The 19,280-nt window shown below is 26.2% G+C and overlaps 2 protein-coding genes across 2 annotated transcripts; one reads left to right on the forward strand and one right to left on the reverse strand.

The window, feature by feature from the left end:
- Positions 1 to 4,654: 4,654 nt before the first annotated feature.
- On the reverse strand, positions 4,655 to 10,862 carry LOC101237737 (uncharacterized protein C19orf44). The gene is made up of 2 exons (XM_065788272.1): positions 10,442 to 10,862; positions 4,655 to 6,208 (listed from the first exon to the last, which is right to left on the reverse strand). Exons 1-2 carry the CDS (start codon positions 10,577 to 10,579, stop codon positions 4,862 to 4,864), a joined length of 1,485 nt encoding a protein of 494 aa, XP_065644344.1. The 5' UTR covers positions 10,580 to 10,862; the 3' UTR covers positions 4,655 to 4,861.
- LOC105847793 (putative autophagy-related protein 11) lies at positions 10,842 to 13,983 on the forward strand. The gene is made up of 2 exons (XM_065788271.1): positions 10,842 to 10,977; positions 11,272 to 13,983. The coding sequence occupies exon 2, from the start codon at positions 11,278 to 11,280 to the stop codon at positions 13,174 to 13,176; it is 1,899 nt and encodes a 632-aa protein (XP_065644343.1). The 5' UTR covers positions 10,842 to 10,977; positions 11,272 to 11,277; the 3' UTR covers positions 13,177 to 13,983.
- Positions 13,984 to 19,280: the final 5,297 nt, after the last annotated feature.

The following is a 19,280-nucleotide window of genomic DNA, read 5'->3' on the forward strand; positions in this document are numbered from 1 at the left end:
TGAATATTTTTCTTTTGTTAACTATTAACGAATTGTTATTTATTTTACTTTTATTCAAATTGATTTTAGAATATACATAAATATTAAGGTTTTTGTAAATTAAGTACTTTTTTATTTTTAATTTTTCGTTCTTAAATTAAATATTATTTATTACAAATTGTTAAAAAAAACTTTTTCATATTTTTCAATAAATACTTTGTATAATATACGTATATAGTGTGGCTCTTGTAAATATGTGCTCTTTAATTAATTTTTTTTTTTTTTACTTTTCTTTCAGTTTTTCTTATTTACTTGATTATTACTCTTAACATGAATATTGGTCTTGAAGTATTTCTTAAACTAATAGTTATTTACTTTTACATTTTTAATTTTTAATAAATAGTTTGTAAAGTATAAATATATTATACGGTTATTGTAAATATGTACGATTGGGGCTCTGTGATAAGACAAAATAATGTCTTCCCCCACCAGTGTTTTTATTTATAAACTTTTAAATTGTAAAAGTTATAAAATGGCGAAATAAACAAACAAAACAAAAAATGGTACATGGGACACGATAAATAAATTAGCATCCAATATTTGTTAGTTTTCTTCCGGTAGAGAAGAGTAGAGTTTTTGCTTCACTTATAGTATTTAATACGAAGGTGATACAGAACTTAACTTCTTATCAACGAGTCTTTTTCTTGGGTACGCATATTGAGCTTTGATTAGATCTGTTTTAATACACATACTCAATGCATTGAGTATGTGTATTAAAATAGCACTATGATACTGATAATGCACTTTCCTTTACAAAAGAGGAGCCATAAGCCTCCCCTTTTATAATGCAAAGTGCCCTTTTATAATGCAAATTATCTGAATTGAGCGTCGAACACAAACGAATTCACTTATTGCTAGATGATATATATTTTTTGTCTGTAATTTGTTATTGAAAAGAAGTATCTTATTGTAATTAATTACCACAACAGGTAAATAGAACATCCGCATTAATATAGTTTATCATACTTGTGGTACACAAAACAAAAGTGCAATGGGAAGGTTCTTTCAAATATTATAGCAGTCTATTAGTTTGTTAATGTATACTTCTATCTTAGAAAATAAATAAAAAAATAATCAAGTATAATATATTTTATAATAAAAAAGAAGAACCGTAATTTTCGGGGATTTTTTTCCCCCGATTGACCTTATTTCTTCTAAATCATTACTGGCGCAAAAAACGCGCTAGTTTTTTTTTAATCCCTATATTACTGAATAGTTAAGGTCTCATATAGAGTTATTAACTTGACATCAGCAGCTTTCGGCAACAAGGAAAACTCCAATTTAAATAAACAAAAGCGAAATTTTCTGAACTTCACTAAAAAAATATTAATAAATAAAATGCTTTCTTGGAAAACCTACGATTAATTTTATGTTGAACTTCTAAAACGGTAATTTAATTGGCATGAAAATATTTGTGTAATGTTTGAGGTTTGTTTTATAAACGTAAGTTTCTTAGAGAGTATAAAACCATAAAGAAATCTATGAATTTACGACTTTCGTCGAAATCATTTTTGAGATGGAAAATACTGTTTAGTTGAGATGGAAAATACTGTTTAGTTGAGATGGAAAATACTGTTTAGCTATATATTGGAGTTTATTCTGATAAATCCCAAGAAACTCAAAACAAAAAAATTAAAAATTAGTATGCTAAATGTGGTGAAGAACCAACATTATTGCTTATTAATTAGAACAGATCTAGTAATCTCAGGCACAAGATTCATCAAGCACAATAATTTGGATAGAAAACCTTTACCAGATGAAGTACTGTATCTTCTAAATAAGAAACGGTATTGTGAATTATTGTGAATTTGTATATAGTTTTTATGTGTTTGTATTGAAGTATTCAATTGAAGATTTAACTTTTAAATATAAATAATAAGTATATATAGAAGGAAAATAAATAATAAACAAACTGCTATGGTATTTTGAATTGAATTTATCATATTGACTCAGTTATATTATGGTGAGGAATAAATCAAATCCTAATTTTTGACCAATTGAGATTTACTAGATATTTTTAAGGTTGACGATTTTTAAAGCGTGATTACACTGAAAGTTTTTATTCTTATCAATGACTGATTTATGTTTTCTAATTTTTAAATCTGCTTTACACTGATTTAATTTGTTTTTTTGTTAAAGTTTATGAAAAAGGGGAGGAGGATCTTAAGGGGCAACTACCCTCAAATTTCAAAACTACACATAAAAAGTAACTTTTTTTTTAGTAACATAGGAAATATTATACTGACATTAAAAATACCAAAAAACACATAAAATGGTAGCTCGTTGCTATGGTAACCAAAAAAAATAGCTGAAAATACCACAAAATTGTCTTTACGCCTTAAAAAAATAAAGACTTGTGAGTAAAGGAGTGTCAATGAAGTTTTGCAGAACTGTTCTAAATATCTAAATTTGTGATATGAACGAAGCAGATTTTTGAATAAATATTTTTTTTCCATAAAAAGCTACAGACAAATTACGTTTTTTCAAAAAAGGTCAAAATGCAAAGAAAAAAACTTATTAACTCAAAATCTTAAGTCATATTAGAAATTCTACTCCGATTATATCATAAATATTGGCAAAATGAACAATCCCTGAAAAATTCATAATAATAGCATGTATACTTTTCAAGATTTTTTTACCGGCGTGTTTAAAAAGCAAATTCTCAGAAAACGCAAAACAAAAAATAAAATCATAAATTATTGTTCATTTCATAACTATTTCTTTAAAAAAATTGCTTTTTAAAAGAATATTTTTAAAACTACCAGATTCATAATATTTCTTGGCCTTTTCTATTGACTTTTGGTGATCATTCTTTGACAATATTTGACGTCGAAACAACTTTCGTTTAATCTTAAAACTTTCACTCGATTTAAATGATGATAGATTTATTCGTTTTTTGTTTATGAGTCTGCAACCAGCTAAAATAAAATGTCCTGGTTTCATATTTAGTTTTTCATAAATTAAAATAACAGACTTCATACCAATGTCATAATTTGCAACAGCATCGTTCACTCCGAACTCTAAACTGGCTAAACCAACATAATTACTTTAATTTTTCCCATATTCAATTATTAAAACTCTCATTACAATTCTGGTTTTTGCCATGCAGACACTTTACTAATTCAGAATCTTTACTTAAATCAGCATATATTGTCTTGTTTTAATATCGAACTCTTTAACACAATTATCTGATGTATAAAATTCATATTTATAATCACAAGATAGTGTAGTACACTTCAAATATAGATACGATGCTAGTCCTTTCTTTTTTTCATGGTAATAACCTAGGTACAGTGCACAGTTTTCACATTGAGGACAAATTAACAATGAAAGAACTTTAGATAAAATTTCAGTATCTATAATACTGTAACCACTAATTTTTTTAATGTTTTTACTTGGTTCATTTGTAATGAATTTATTTTTCTTAGCAGATGCGCCTAAAATATTACTGCCATTTAACTCACATCCACTTACATTACATGCATTTTTATCTTTCTTTATTTTTTTTTTATCTTTCTTTATTTTCTTTATTTTTTTTTATTTTTATCTTTATGCACATTAAATACTCTTCTTTTTTTGTGGTACTTTGTTCTCTGCTTTACTCTATCATTCATTTTTGTGTTCTTAATAACATCCAAATCATCCAAAAAATCTAAAGGATTTTATCATATTTTTTTGTTTCTGCTGTTAGATAAATTAGCTTTGATAACTTGATAAAATCACAATTGTAAATGGCCTATGTTTGATTATAATAAGGAACAGAATATTATTTAGCAAAGAAGATATAAATCAAAACATATATTTGAAACAGTACTCCAGAATAAGTTCACCAACAAAATATTCACTCCCTAGCAACGCGTTGCTATACAAATATTTTTTTACTTGGGTTCAAAAAAACATAAATTAAGCAAAAACTTATAAAGAAATCTATAATTTTTTTTTTAGATTCAAAATCTACATAAAACTTTGGTCAACAATTACTAGAAAAAAAAAATTCAATTTTTGAAAAAATTTGAGGGTAGTTGCCCCTTAATAAGCTTGGGGTGGTTGGAAAAAAATTTCGAAAATTATTAAACGTCCCCTCCCGTGTATTAAGCACGAGAGACTAGTAACATTGTTATTTTATCCTAAAAATGCTTTCACTGACTTGATAAACCTAAAATTAGACGTATTGTGAGTTAAAATATAACCTGTATCAAAGCGATTGTTATCCGTTAGTATTTCTTTGTAAAGTCAGAGGTTTTATTTAAAACTAAATCTTTTGAAAATGCAATAATAAATTATGAAACATGTCAAGAATAAAAAAAATATTACGCTATTTTTAAAAAAATTTACTAATTTTGTGCCATTGCGACATTCAAGAATATATATATATATATATATATATATATATATATATATATATATATATATATATATATATACACATACATATATATATACATACATATATATATACATACATATATATATACATACATATATATATACATACATATATATATACATACATATATATATACATACATATATATATACATACATATATATATACATACATATATATATACATATACATAAATATATTGTCGGGTATAGTGCAAATTCACGTAACTAGTATTGGCTATTATATTTGGATATTAATAATTTTAATACAAAAAACATGAATAATACTCTTTATAATAAAATTAACCCAAAATCTGTTGAAATAAAAAAATACAAGCTTTTAATCTATTCCAGCAAAAAATCTGTAGAGTAGATACGCGGTATTATCAAATGCTAGTTATGCGGTTTTGCACTATCCCCGACGATATGTATTTAACTATTGGCGATAAGATGATTTTACATGTTTCAACGCTTGTTCATAGGAAATGACTTTAGGGCTGTTTTGATGTATGTAAGCCATTGTTTCTTCAACAGATGTATAGTTGTAATTATTGTTAATATTTTCGTTTGCATACGACTCATAAAGGCGCCGACTATTATTTAAATGCATGCGAACTAAATGTAAGTGATACTTCATCATATCATTTGCTGCAAGCATGGCAGGATTTAAATTACTATATAGTTCAATTGTATCTGCATCCATTACATGAGCAGCAATATTACTCGAGTGCGGCAATTGCCAACTATAAAGATAACTCAAGACCTCTTTTGTTTTATCATCACTCTTAAAATCAGTCTGGGAACCCATATTTTTAGTCTGACCTATTTCTTCAGTATGTCTTCTTTGTGAACGACTTTTTTTGTGTTTAGAGACTTTTGAACAGGTAGATAATGATTTTGAGGAAACTGAAGGAGTTGAATTACGAGGAACCTTTGAATTATGCGTATTTGACCTGGTAGACGATGATTTTGATAGGGGTAGAGAACTATAAGACACATTTGAGTTGAGTGTATATGAATCTTCTGAATTCGATTTGCTTTTCCGTAACAAAGTCGGTTTTGACTTCTCCGTTTTAGAAGATTTTGACAAAGTTTCATCAGTTAGTTTTTGTTTCACTTCAGAATATGTATCTTCAGACATTAACGATTTTGAGAAAATTTTCTTTGCATTCTTCTTTTTAAAACTAGAAGATTTAGAATAAGATAATTCGGAGATTGAACGATTTAAACTTTGTGAAGTGTTTATTTCTGATAAATTTTCTGTAGTCGATCTATGAGAAACTTTTTTATATTTTTCTTTATGTATTTTTGAATTTGAAATTACCTCTGATATTTCAGAAGCACTACCTATTAAAGTACTGTTTTCATTAGACCTAGGATTGTTTTCATGTAAATTATGAAGAACGGGAAAAAAATCAAGAGAATCATTTTTATTCTCAAGTTTGTTATCTGCACTCAATTGAACCTCATCTAATTCAAGTTGAGCATAATGTATATTACCCATGACATTGTAAGAACTTTCAGAAGAAGACAAAATATTGTTATTTTCATCAATTTCATTCAATTCGCGCATATAATTAATTCGCATTTCATCTTCGTCACTATCTAAACGGAGATTGCCTAAATCATGGACATTTTTGCTCACTTTTAAATTTAGTTCTGAGTCGGATTCGCTAGAAATATCTGGTGTTTGGTCGCCATCAACTATATCATAAAAAGTTTGACCACTCCACAAGTTTTTTAAACTTGTTTTCTTCTTTAAACTGCTTAAATAACTTGCAATCTAAAAAAATAAAAATTAAATGATCGTGAAAATTTTACTTTTATAAGTAACTTTTCAAGATTAAATTTTAAATAGATATCAGTATTTTCTCCATTAGTTAATGCTAGGTGTTAAATGCCAAAATAAAACATTGTTTTATGGTATTATTACAAACAACAATTTGCATCCTGTTTTATTGGTTATACATCAAATGTTAACAGTATTGTGTCATGAATTTACAAGTTTAAAACTACTTAAGTTAAAAACAAAATTAAAAATACTTTAAATAAAGAATAACATCAAGCTAATCATAATAAAAAAAAAATATTATTAAATAAAACTCTATATCAGACTACACAATGTAGACTCTCCAATGGTTCACATAACGATATAGATTCTCTTACAGTTAAAATGCTATTCTGTTTTATAAATTAATTTTACACATATGTTTTTTTACATGTTTTGAAACTTCAAAATTTCTGTAAATATTTAAAAAATCAAGAAACATTTAGTAAATAATTCTCAATTATAGAATAAGAATTCATACTAATTTATATGATAAACATTCTAAAAAATAAACATTTAACAAATACTTCAATCATATGGCATCTTGAAAATTTTCAAGATCCTTGAATGGAATGGAAATTTTGTAAATAACAGAGAATTATCCGCTGCAACAATGCTTTAAATTGGCTGTTAGATATCAGCAGTGTAATACAAAGAACTGTTATATCTTCTTTTTTTATAACTTGTAATATATGAGAGATAAACACCAATACTTCTTTTGATTTTCATTAACAATCTGCCAGATCAAGTCAAAAACCCTATCAAACTTTATTCTGATTATATCAAAATAATTAATATTCTAAAAAACTTTATTGATTTAATGAGCCTTTGAAATAAAATATGTTACGATCAAGTACTGGGCTTACAAAATTTTATAATGAAAAATGTAATGTAATATATAACATTACATTTTTCATATTAATAAATTCACAAAAAAAAGTCCACATTTGTAGTGTCTAATATTGATTGCAAATAAATTTATATGTTATGTAACACATAGGCTAAACATAACTTAGACGTTATGGTTCAATCAAATTTAAAGGCACTCACAAGTTGATTCAGTTTTTGATAATGCTAATACAATGTTAAGTATTACAAAATAATATTGATAATGTTTAGACATAAACACAATAAAATAGCCAAAAACAAGATTTGTATTTCTATATTTAAAGCTTACAAATCAAGCATGGTCTTAATACCTAACTAAGACAAATCAACAAAAACATTTTTTAGAAATATGTTCAAATACAACCTTTTTCAAAATTCTATTGTTAATATATGGAACAACCTACTGTCTGATACATTAGAATCTGGTTCAATAAATACTTTCAAAAACAAGCTGGATAAATATCAATTTTGCAAAATTTATTATTATTAAAACAAAAACATTACAAAAAAACAACTGATTAACCTGTTAGAATGCACATTCTACTATTATGGCACTTACAATTGCTGAAACCATTTGTTATGACTATACCTTATTATTATTAAACATAAAATATACTTTTTATGCATAACTTAACTTGTAATACATGAGAGAATAATTTTACTAAATTGTGAACTAAACCATTAACTTAACTTATGATCACATGCATTTACTTTTTATGAGCAACCAAATGTTTTTAGTACAATAATAATATAAAATGTATATAGATATAATCAAATTTTTTCTAAGATAAAGTTAATTTTATTAAATATTAAAGTTAGGTAATGTCATTGATATACATAAGTATATCAACTACAACAACTTCAACAAATATTTATAGATTTTAAACAAAATAAAGATATTTATAGATAACATTTCAAAATATGTTTGTATTGAAAAACAAATTGTTATCATTTTTTATTAGTTTTTTATTTAAATCATAAAAAACCATTAACTACAATTAGTTGGATTTATTTGTTAATAGTGTTAATTTAAAAACTAAGATATGATGTATAAATAGGGGGTAATAGTATAGATCCTTTATTTTTATGATTTAGTAGCAATGATCCAATGCAAAGCTGATCTAAAATACAGGCCCAAGATCATTCAGGAAAAAAAATTAAATTATGATCCAATATCGTTTTTAAAAGAAAGTGTACTAAAGAATTTAGTTGAATTATTAAAGAGTAATTAAACTACATTTTATTTGTTGAATTTTACTGAATAACACTTTGTTTGTTGAACTTTTTTTTAATTACATTTTTATATTGTCTAAAATATTTTTCCTAAGTTTCTCATGGCCTAAAAATTATAAAAACATTAAAAAAAATTTTTTTTAATAAATTGTAGAGTTGTTAAAACAATAAACTATAGTAAGTTATCAAAAAAAAATTGAAAAGTTGTTAAAAGTTTAAAAAAAAAAAAAACTTGCCCAGTTTACGCAAAACATTAAAAAATTTATATTACAAAAAAAACCTTGAGCTTTCCCTAATACCTTTCATTGCCCCCTTCACAATTTTATTAATTCCACTTCAAACTATTCTATTAACATTCCTATAAATATATCAATAATATCAATCAATAATAAAATATATCAGTATATATCAAATCAGTAATAAAATATATCAAATATATCAAATCATTAATAAAATATATCAGCCCATTCTGGTAACTTCTCTTTTCTATTAATTCATTAATTTCATTAAACACAATTCTTTTAATAAATAGACAAATCATGTAAGCTTTAAAGAAAAATAAATCTAAAAAATAATAATATAAAATAAATAATAATATAAAATAAATAAATCTAAAAAATAATAATAATAAAAAAATATAAAGATTATGTGATTTTTTTAAAATTGTTATTTCTCAATCACAAAACTCCTTTGTGTGATCAACTATACTTAATCTTATGAATTTAAAACTCCTTTTTGAGTTTCCAATATTTATTAACTTGTCTTTATCATGTATGAACATAGTTTTCATTGTTGGATGACAGTTTTCATGCAACTAACTATAATTTTCAGTAAGTGCTTGAGTACTTTTCTGTTACTAAGAGATTTTTAACTCAGTAATTTGAGTATCTCTCGATCCATGAGATATAGTTCCAACTGCTTTCCTTTCTATAAAATATAAAACTAAATATTTTTTTAAGTGAGTTTTTGCAGTTGATAAGTGGAGCAACAGTGTTCCAATTTACTTCTGATGAGAGCAATATGATAGCCATTTTGTCAATTTTCTGAAATGGTATAAATAGAGTCATTTGCTTTGTGATTTGTGATGCCACCAGCAAATGGTAATATTTTTTAGTTATTTTTAATTAGTAATTTTCTCATATAATTTACAAAAAGTTATGGATTTAATCCAGAGCCCTTTAGAAACAGATTTCCATTTGGTATTTGTTTTGTGATCTGTAACTTTTCACTTAGTATCTCATAAGTAATTGCATAACTATGATAATGTACTATGATAATGCTCATAACTATGATAATGCACTGCAGCCTATACCTTGTAGTTCTATGAGTAGAAAATGGTGCGGCACCAAATCAAATGCCTTCGATAAGTCAATAAAAAATGATCCCAAGTATTTACTACTATTCATTAATTCTAACCAAGAATCCATTGGAGTTGCTAGAGCTAGCTCAAAGCTTGAGCTTTTCCTGAAATCAAGTTGTTAATTAAGTATGATGGTATTTTTGTTACAACATTATGATAGTTGATAAACAACTATTTTTTCTAGAAATCCTCCAAGTATCATTAGAACCCATAGTGGTCTATAATAAGAAGGGTCAGATTTACAAGCTTTTATTTACAGCTTTATATGCAGCTGTAAAACTTGCTTGAAGTTCACTTGCTGACTCTTAACCTATGGTACATAATAAAATTTAATATTTTGCTTAAAAGTTGCACTTAAACTACGTACATGATAAATATCCAATGCTATTATCAGTAATATACTGATAAAGAACCATCTTTTTAATAAAAATTTCATCCAGCAAAATATTATTCACAGTGTGTAAAGCTAAATAAATCCTGATTTGGAAGTAAAAAATTCACAAACACGTTTTTAATGTCTTTCAGCAATACATTATACAGTTTATTTTTATTTCAAAAACTTTGTAGGGTAAAATTACCCATTTAGATCAAATATTGACAAAATTAAATATAAATTTAAACTCAGGTTAATTGAAAACCAATTATTTCAAATTTTTAATATAAACAAAAAATTTGATTTTTCCTAGTAAACAATATTATAAAATTACCTCCATATCTTTTGTTTCATCTAGAACTCCATTTAATATTGCCTCTCCTCCATTGTCAGTATTACATAAAATAGAAGAAGACTCCTTCGCTTTAACTTTCAAAACGCCTAATTTCCATTTATCTACAGAGTTTTTCATTATTAAATTCTAATTCTTCTAATTTTATTCAGATTACAAATCTCATTGTCTGATCTCATGAAAAATTAATTTTCTAGCAGCTGTTTGGTTCAACAACAACAAATCGTGCAACGTTATAAGTCGTGAAATAACTGAAAGATTCGTGAAATTCTACATGGCATTTATAAACAAATTTAATTATTTATACCATGTATTCTAAAATAAATTATTTAATTTAAATTTTTAGTTCATTTTTTTGCTTTTTATGATTGCTTTGGTAACATGAGCTAAACATTTAGAGTATTTAATTAAATAATTTATCTTGAAGCGCCATAAGTACAGTTATTGTTTGACAAAAAAATCTGAAGTGAAAGAAGTTTTTAACGCGCGCAACAAAGTAGTTTCTGGCCTAGGAAAACGTGAATATATATTTTTTTTAATTTAGATATTTTTTTTATCTATATATAATTTTATTATTTGGATAAAAAAATGTAAGTTTATTACTTTAAGATAAAAGTCATCATAATCAAGTCCAAAATTTTTGTGCTTAAAAATATTTATGGACATATATATATATATATATATATATATATATATATATATATATATATATATATATATATATATATATATATATATATATATATATATATATATATATATATATATATATATATATTAAAAATATCCTTTTAATGTTGTCAATATTTTAGAACAATATGAAAGAGAACACAGTTATGTCTGACTTTATGCTTTTTAACGATATTTTTGATGAGATAGCTACAAAAGAAAAAGAAGAGGCAAACTTTTTTGACTCGGGACTAAATCATACGAGCCATGCAGTTACTCAAGAATATATAGACATGGATATAACTAAAGACTCTGAACCAGCTCATGATCCAAGCAATGCATTTTTACAAGAATCTAAAGAAACAGATAAAGGTATAATTAAAGACTCTGTAGAACTTAATTATCCAAACCATATAATCACATATAAAAATGAAGAAACAGATTTACATGCTTTTAACAATGAAGAGGGTAATAAAATTAACAACGTTCACTCCGATACCCACTCCAATGAAAGCAGTCATAGCAAACATTCTAAAGAACTTTCCATTTCAAAAAAGGAATCCATCGAAAACTTGTCAAACGATAAGTACTCTGCAGAAAACTTATATATGCAAGACATTTTTTCCATCTCTTCCCATTCAAGTGAAGGTTCTTTCTGCTATGGCAACAAATTCGATTACAAATATTTACATGACATTAGTGATAGCGATCTAAATTCAAGAAATAGTTTTATATCAAGCAAAAAAAATGAACATATAAATGATGAAAACAGCATTTTATCAAAAGAGGAATACGAAGAGCACAACAGTGAAACGGAAGAGGGGAAAAATATCCAGTTCATGTTACGTTACAATAATTTTTGTGCGTTTCTGGAAGAAGTTAAAAAAAAAGTTATCGATCAACCTGAAGAAAAGTTTGAGATTGAATTTAGAAATAAAACTGATTACAATATAGAAAATAAAATTGATAAAAAAAAAAACATCGGAAAAAAAAAAGATAAATCAAAAGAAAAAAATATTTCATTAAAAAAACCCTATGTCACTTTAAAGTTAAACAGGTTTTGCAATGATAATTTTTTTAAGGACGAAAACTTTATGATAGAGAAAAAACCAAAAATAAACCTAAAGATAAACTATGGTTTGAATAAAGAAAAAAAACTAGACTCGCAACTAAAAGCAACGGATAATCCCGCCATATTGTCATGGTTATCGGAAAAAGAAAAAAATGAAAAAGAGTTAAAGCGTAGCGAGTTTCTTCAAAGACGTTTGCAAAAAAAAGAGCAGAGGCAAAACAAACTTGAAAAAGAAAAGTTATCACAAATTTCATCGGAAAAGGTCCAAAAATGGATTGAACAAAAAAAAAAAGATGATCTAAAAAAAATGAAGCATTTGCACCCTGCGTTTGAAGAAGAAAGAATAAAACTGCTAAAAATTGAAAAACAAATAAATAAACAACAAATGCAAATGGACGGTAACGAAAAAAGATTTCGTTTCTCAACTGCAAAGCATAAATCAAATTGTCTCCAAGAAAACAGCAATGCTAGATACACTTATCTTTTAAATAGACCCTCAAACCCTGTAGTCTACATATCTGTAGAAGCATTTACTTGCGCAGTTATTAACGAAGCAATCAACGAGTTGGATATGTCTTTACGAGTTAAATCTGCGAGACTAGGGCGTTCAAAAACTGGATTGCTTGATCCAAAAACTAGTGAAAGAACACCAAGAGCACCAACTGTTTTAAAATCACAGACAAAAGTTGAAAGTTCTAATCATGCAATAACTCGTCCGGCTTGGAGAATAACAATACCTGGATTTTCAAGAACATTTGAAGAATGGTTGTTAGCGAAAAAAGGTCTTGATCGTATTAAAGCTCGAGAGAGAATAACTAAACATTACTATGATGAACTTGAAAAAGAAATAGTGAAAAAAGAGAGAGAAAAACTTGGGAGCGAACGATTGAGCTCTAGAAAAAGAACTCAATCTGCATTTAATCCGTACATATTATCTACTCAATCAAGCACTGAATACATGTATCTAGCACTGTAGTACTTTTAAAATATAGCAATATGATTATTGTTGAGTATGAGAACTATTCTCAATGTCTTTCAATAATTGACTGTTGATTAATATAAAAAATTAATTAAATTTTATTCTCCATTTATAAGGGTCATGTGTTATTTTTGCATTGTATCTTATTACTAAACGAACAACCAAAATATCAGAACCAAAGCACCTCCAAATATCAGAACCAAACCACCTTTAAATATTAGAACCAAACCTTTTGCAAGTATCAGATTTTATTAGAGGTAATAATAGATATTACGTATTTTTATTTAAAAAAAATGAACAATATAGATCTATAAAAACAGTTACTCGTGAACAACATAAAGCCTTAGACCATAATATTAGGCTCATCATCCTATATAGTTTCAATCATTCAGCTTTTTTTAATACTGTACTAGAGTTAATGCCTTTATGCAATTAGGTAGTTTTTTATAAATTATTTTATCAACAAGACTTTAATATTTCAAGTATTAAGCATTCGCTTTAATAAGAACTTACATAACATTTAAAAAAATCTAATACCTTTCAAGCTATCATAATGGTTGATAAAGTTTCGTCTTTGGTGACCATCATTTAAAAATTTCAATATTTACAAAAGTGACCAGTTGAACGTTCGTACAGACAAATAAAGAAACGCATGACCAAACATGTAGAACAAGTATTATAACTTTATTACCTGTTTATTAAAGCTTACGCTACAAACAGGTTATTGATATTTTTAGAACAAGTATAAATAAAAAATGTTTACGAGTCACAGCTCTATTAGCTCCAAATACAATTTGAACAGAATGCTTTTGTTTTTTCTACAAATTTTTTCTATAAATATTTTAGAAAGTTTAGTATGTTAGTTAGAAAGTATTTTAGAAAGATTAGTATATCAAAAGTATCTATGTATAAAAAAAGAAATTATTAAGAACTTAAAATTTAGAAGTGGTTTAACCACATAGGTCATGTCAATATCTTTTGAGACTTTTTTTTTAGTTTGTGAATTAAAGATAACTTAGTTTTTTGAAAACTCAAAGATAGTTTATGACAAACGCGTTGAGACCACGTAAGACCAATTAAGTTATGCCTAATAAAGTTTTGAGCTGTCATGGCGCAATGGTTAAAAGGCTTGGTTTAGAAGCAAGAGACCCAGAGTTCAAACCGAGTTCTGGACATACTTCGCACCATTGGTAAGGAAAGAGGAATAAACTTCTTGTTAAATGGTCTTCCGCGGTGCTCTGTGATAAGACCGTTAGTTCTTCTTGGGGCACTTAAAAAATATATATGTAAGAAGTAATAAAATAAAAAATGCTGCTTTGGAAGCTCTGAAAACCTTTCGTAGAATTAGCGCATAGTTCTATGTTTACAGTTAATTTAAATTTTATAATTTTCTTTTTACATTTAATTTAAGTATTTAGGTTTTAATAATTTTTTAATCACTCCTTTATTGTATTTTTTTTTTTTTTCTTGTTTAAATTTTTTTGTTTTTAATTATTTTATTTAATTAATTTTTAAATTATTTCGATAGTTCTAGTTTTTTAACTTGTTTTTTATTTTATTTCCTTTTTTTTATTCCATAATAGAATATGTACCTTTTTTCAAAATGTTAAATTTGATTTTTTATTTTTTCCATAATTTTTCTAATTTTATGACATTTTGTAAGAACTCTGAATCTAAACATTTTTGTCTTTATAGATCAATATCTATTGTAACTATTTGACCGCAAATTACAGCAATAGAAAAATGTAAACTAAATTTTAAAATAAAAACCAGATTTTGTGTCACATCCTAAATTATTTTTACTTCAAACAATTTTTTTTTAATTGTCTCTATCAAGGAGTGTGGGAAAAATTGTTTTTTATGGGCACTCACACCCCTAAAAGGGTAATGTAAATGTGTATGGGAAAAAGTTTTTTTTTTTTTTCTTTTTTTTTTTTTGTGTTTAAATGTATAAAATATATTTTGTGTATAAAAAAAATTTTCTAACAAAATTACAAAGTCAAAATAACATTTTTCTTTTTTTTTTTCTGTATAATTTGATTATATCTAAAAAAAAATTTCTGAAACCCCTTAATAGATGGATGTACCCTTAATGTATGCATATATTGGTAATAGTCAATTATAAAACATTTTCTGGTTTAAACTCTAACAAATAAATAAACCTTTACTTTTTAAAAAATGTTTTAGATTAAAATACTTTCAAGATCAAGTCTCTTAAACGTAAAACCAGGGGCGATTTTATGGGAACGGGGTAAGGGGTTGGGATGTGACCCATCTCCTTCCCCTCAAATAAAGCTATTTTTAATTTATAGTTAGTTTTTTAAATTGTATAACTATATTCTTTAAAAGCCAACTATAAGTAGAAAATAAAATATATACATAAATAACTTACATAAACAAAACTTAAAATGATTGTTATAATATTGACAATGTTATATAATGCTAAGTGCTGTAAATCTGATCAGGACTGCCAATATAGCTCGCTTTCAAATGATTCAATGTTTGGTCCATACTCATGCTTTTATTTAATTCTAGAGGACAAAGCTAAAGTACCATTTGGATTAGCAGCTACAACAAACAATCAACAGTTTTGACGCATCTTGACCGTCAAGTATATTTACCCGATCATTATTATTTAGTCAGTTTCCAGACATAAGTTTGTACCTTCAGTTTATGCAGCTTTTATTATTGATCCAGTCAAATTTACTGATGCAGTGTCATTTCTGGACCAACACATATTGCTATTAGATCTATGAAGCTTGATAGCAGCACTGCTTTTACTCATAGTTGTAATTTGAAGCGTCTCCAGCAATCATTCTTTAGCGAAATTTCAGTGGACCTATATAAATATTTTGAGCAATCCACTGTAGTTTAGCTCATCGGTTACTTATTAGACCATTATTGGCAGCCGCCAAAAATGTCTAGCCAATGACTATCCACTATTAAGATGTAGAAAAGCTATTGGTCATTTATAGGGGCTGCCATTAATGATCCACTAAGTAACCTTTGAGTATAACTCCAATAAACTGCTAAAAATTGCCTGTATAGGTCCACTGTAAATCTATTAAAACAATGTTTGTTGGTTCTTGTTTCAATTGAAAATTTTAAGTTTTACATTTATACTTCAGAAGGTTAAATAAAATTCATGTTTGTTGTTTCATGTAATGGAGGTCCGATGAAAACGCGAGGTTTTATCAACAAACGATTGCAAGTTGCATTTTCAATATTTATTAAATGAGATTTAGATATCTATTTAACAGTAACTCACGCACCTCATTATTCAGTATATAACAAGGTTGAACAGCATATGACTTCTCTGAGTTGAGAGGATTGGTTTTGCCACATGATAAATTTAGGACACATCTAAATGCAACTTTTATTTTTATGCCAAAGGTGGGACAAAATATTCATAAACCTTATTTTATTTTCTAGCGCAGCGCTCAAGATAAATAGGTTCAAAAAATTCAATGGAAGCTTCCTTATTTGTACTGTCTATCAATTTTACAGCAAAAATTGATCAGAGAACTAATAAAACCTGCAAAAGTTATTACACCTTTACAGCAAGTGTTAAGCGTTTTAAACAATATCAATTAACAACTGATTAAAGAAGATTATATTGATTAAATTAATTATAAAATATAAAAACATATAAAATGGGCCAAGATAAGATGGGCTGTTGATGCAATTTTGTAACATGACATATTTTATATTCAAGAAAAAATAGGTTTTTTTATTTTATTTATTTTCAAACTCCCTAATACAATAAGAACTTTCGTATTTATATAACATTGATCACAAACGAGTCATCCTCGCGTTAGTTATTCTTCTAATTTAATTGAAATACAATAACATGTATGTAGAAGATCTGTAAATTTTAATTACAATATTTAAAGATTGCAATATTTAATGTATGTAAAATTTAATTGCAATATTTAAAAAAATGTAATTGCAATGTTTAATATGCAAAGTATATATAGAGGGTTTGTGAAAAACTGTGACATTATCATTAACTGTAAGATTAAAACATAGTAGAAATTGTGCGTTATCACTAAAACCTTACCTATTCTTAAATAAAAAAAAAATGTGGCAAAAACTTAGAGATTACATTTCAAACTTTTACTATGAGGTGCCAAAGAAACCTCCATGCCCATTTATTTGGTTCCAAAAATCTACAAAATTTTTACCAAGTCCATTACAACTTATTATGTTTTTATTAATTTTAATTTTTTTTTTTAAATTTTTAAATTTCTTTAGTAAAAATAACTTTGGAGTTAGCAAAAAAAAACGAAAAAACATTTTATTAACGTCTGTTTTTCAAGGACAAGTACTGTGATTTCATAGTGACGGTCATGGTTTTATTTTTCAAAAAAAAAAAAATTTATTATTCCATTTAAAAATATCTAGTTGTTATTAAGTATTTATTAATTGTGATAAATTGGAAAAACAAGTATGAACTAAGAATATATTTTTTTAATTAGTGCTTATGCACTTTTAAATTCAACCACTCCCCCGCCACCCCCTTCCTCCTACACTTTTGTACGCCTTTTGCAGACCCCTCTTCTTAAGAGCGTACGTACTTTATGGACGACTCTTAAATGTTTAATCGTTTAAAAGACTACTGAAAAATAAATTTTATAATGACGATCTTTAGCTTAAAACTTAAATTTGACAAAAGATAAACAAGGTGACTACAGTGAAGCACTTTTTTTTTTTTATACACTTTTTTTATACACTTTTTTTATTTATAATGAAGTATAGTTTTTTTTTTATACACTTTTTTTATACACTTTTTTTATTTATAATGAAGTATAGTTTTTGATTTGCATAATAACTTGAGAACTGTTTTGTTTTAATAAGAAAAAAAATTGTCTTCTTGCTGATAAATATCCATCAAATAAAGTTAAATAAAATTTTAGTATTATTTTTTTGCTTTGCTTGTATTATTTTGAAGCTTTATACATATCGTGAATATATATATATATATATATATATATATATATATATATATATATATATATATATATATATATATATATATATATATATATATGTATATATATATATATATATATATATATATATATATATATATATATATATATATATACATACATATATATATATATATATATATATATATATATATATATATATATATATATATATATATATATATATATATATATATTAAAAGACTAATAAAAAAAATAACAGTCCTAGAGTTTGTTCCTGAACTCGCATTTAATATCAAGAACCTCTCATAATATATTGGCGATTATGTATGCAGGCGATACAAATTTGTTCCGCAACCATTGTGATGTAAAAATATTGTCCAAACATTATACAAAATAAACACTGAACTAGAAAGCTTTAATTAATGGTTTATAGTTAAACACACGACTAAATTAATAAGACTACAGAGCTTACAAAACAACGCAAGTAAAGCAAACCACGCACATAAAGTAATTAACTAGAGATTTGGAAAATCTTCTCCTGTAATGAAACACATGAATGTCCTAGATATATTAAAACTTAATTTGCTTCAAAAAATAATATTCATGTATAAAAATAAGAATAACTTGTCCCAAAAAAAATTTCTGATATTTTTACATCGGGTTTTTCTCAAAAATACAACCTTCGTTTAAATACAAACCATAACTATCACTTGAGCAGAGTAAAATCACAAGGGTCAAAATTTTCAATTATGAGCCAAGGCCAATCATTGTAGACTGGCCTTGGCTCATAATTGAGAAAATTCCGCTAAAGCAATGTCCTGACATCGCTTTAGCGGAATTTCGCTCCATGTTTCCTTAACTACGTTCCAAAGTGACTAATTTGTGGTGGGTTTGGCAGCAGCAACCACCTTCTTTACGTCAGACCACAAATTCTCGATTGGGTTAAGATCTGACGACTGTGCTGGCCACTCCATAACGTTCACTTTATACTCCTCAAACCAATTCATCGCCTTCTTGCTAGTGTGCTTTGGGTCATTGTCCTGTTGGAATACCCATGACAACGGCATTTCATAGTCTGCATACGGCAACATTACTTTATCCAATATATCAACATAAACGCGTTGATCCATAATAGTAGTAATGTGA

This window comes from Hydra vulgaris, chromosome 01 (genome assembly GCF_038396675.1).
Source record: "Hydra vulgaris chromosome 01, alternate assembly HydraT2T_AEP".
Classification (NCBI taxonomy): Eukaryota; Metazoa; Cnidaria; class Hydrozoa; order Anthoathecata; family Hydridae; genus Hydra; species Hydra vulgaris.

Bases quoted from the DNA above. Each gene is read 5' to 3' on its own strand.
- LOC101237737 (XM_065788272.1), bottom strand. From the start codon at position 10,579: ATGAAAAACTCTGTAGATAAATGGAAATTAGGCGTTTTGAAAGTTAAA. The intron at 6,209-10,441 runs GTAATTTTATAA...TTATTTTTTTAG, and splicing joins ATGAAACAAAAGATATGGAG to ATTGCAAGTTATTTAAGCAG.
- LOC105847793 (XM_065788271.1), top strand. From the start codon at position 11,278: ATGAAAGAGAACACAGTTATGTCTGACTTTATGCTTTTTAACGATATT.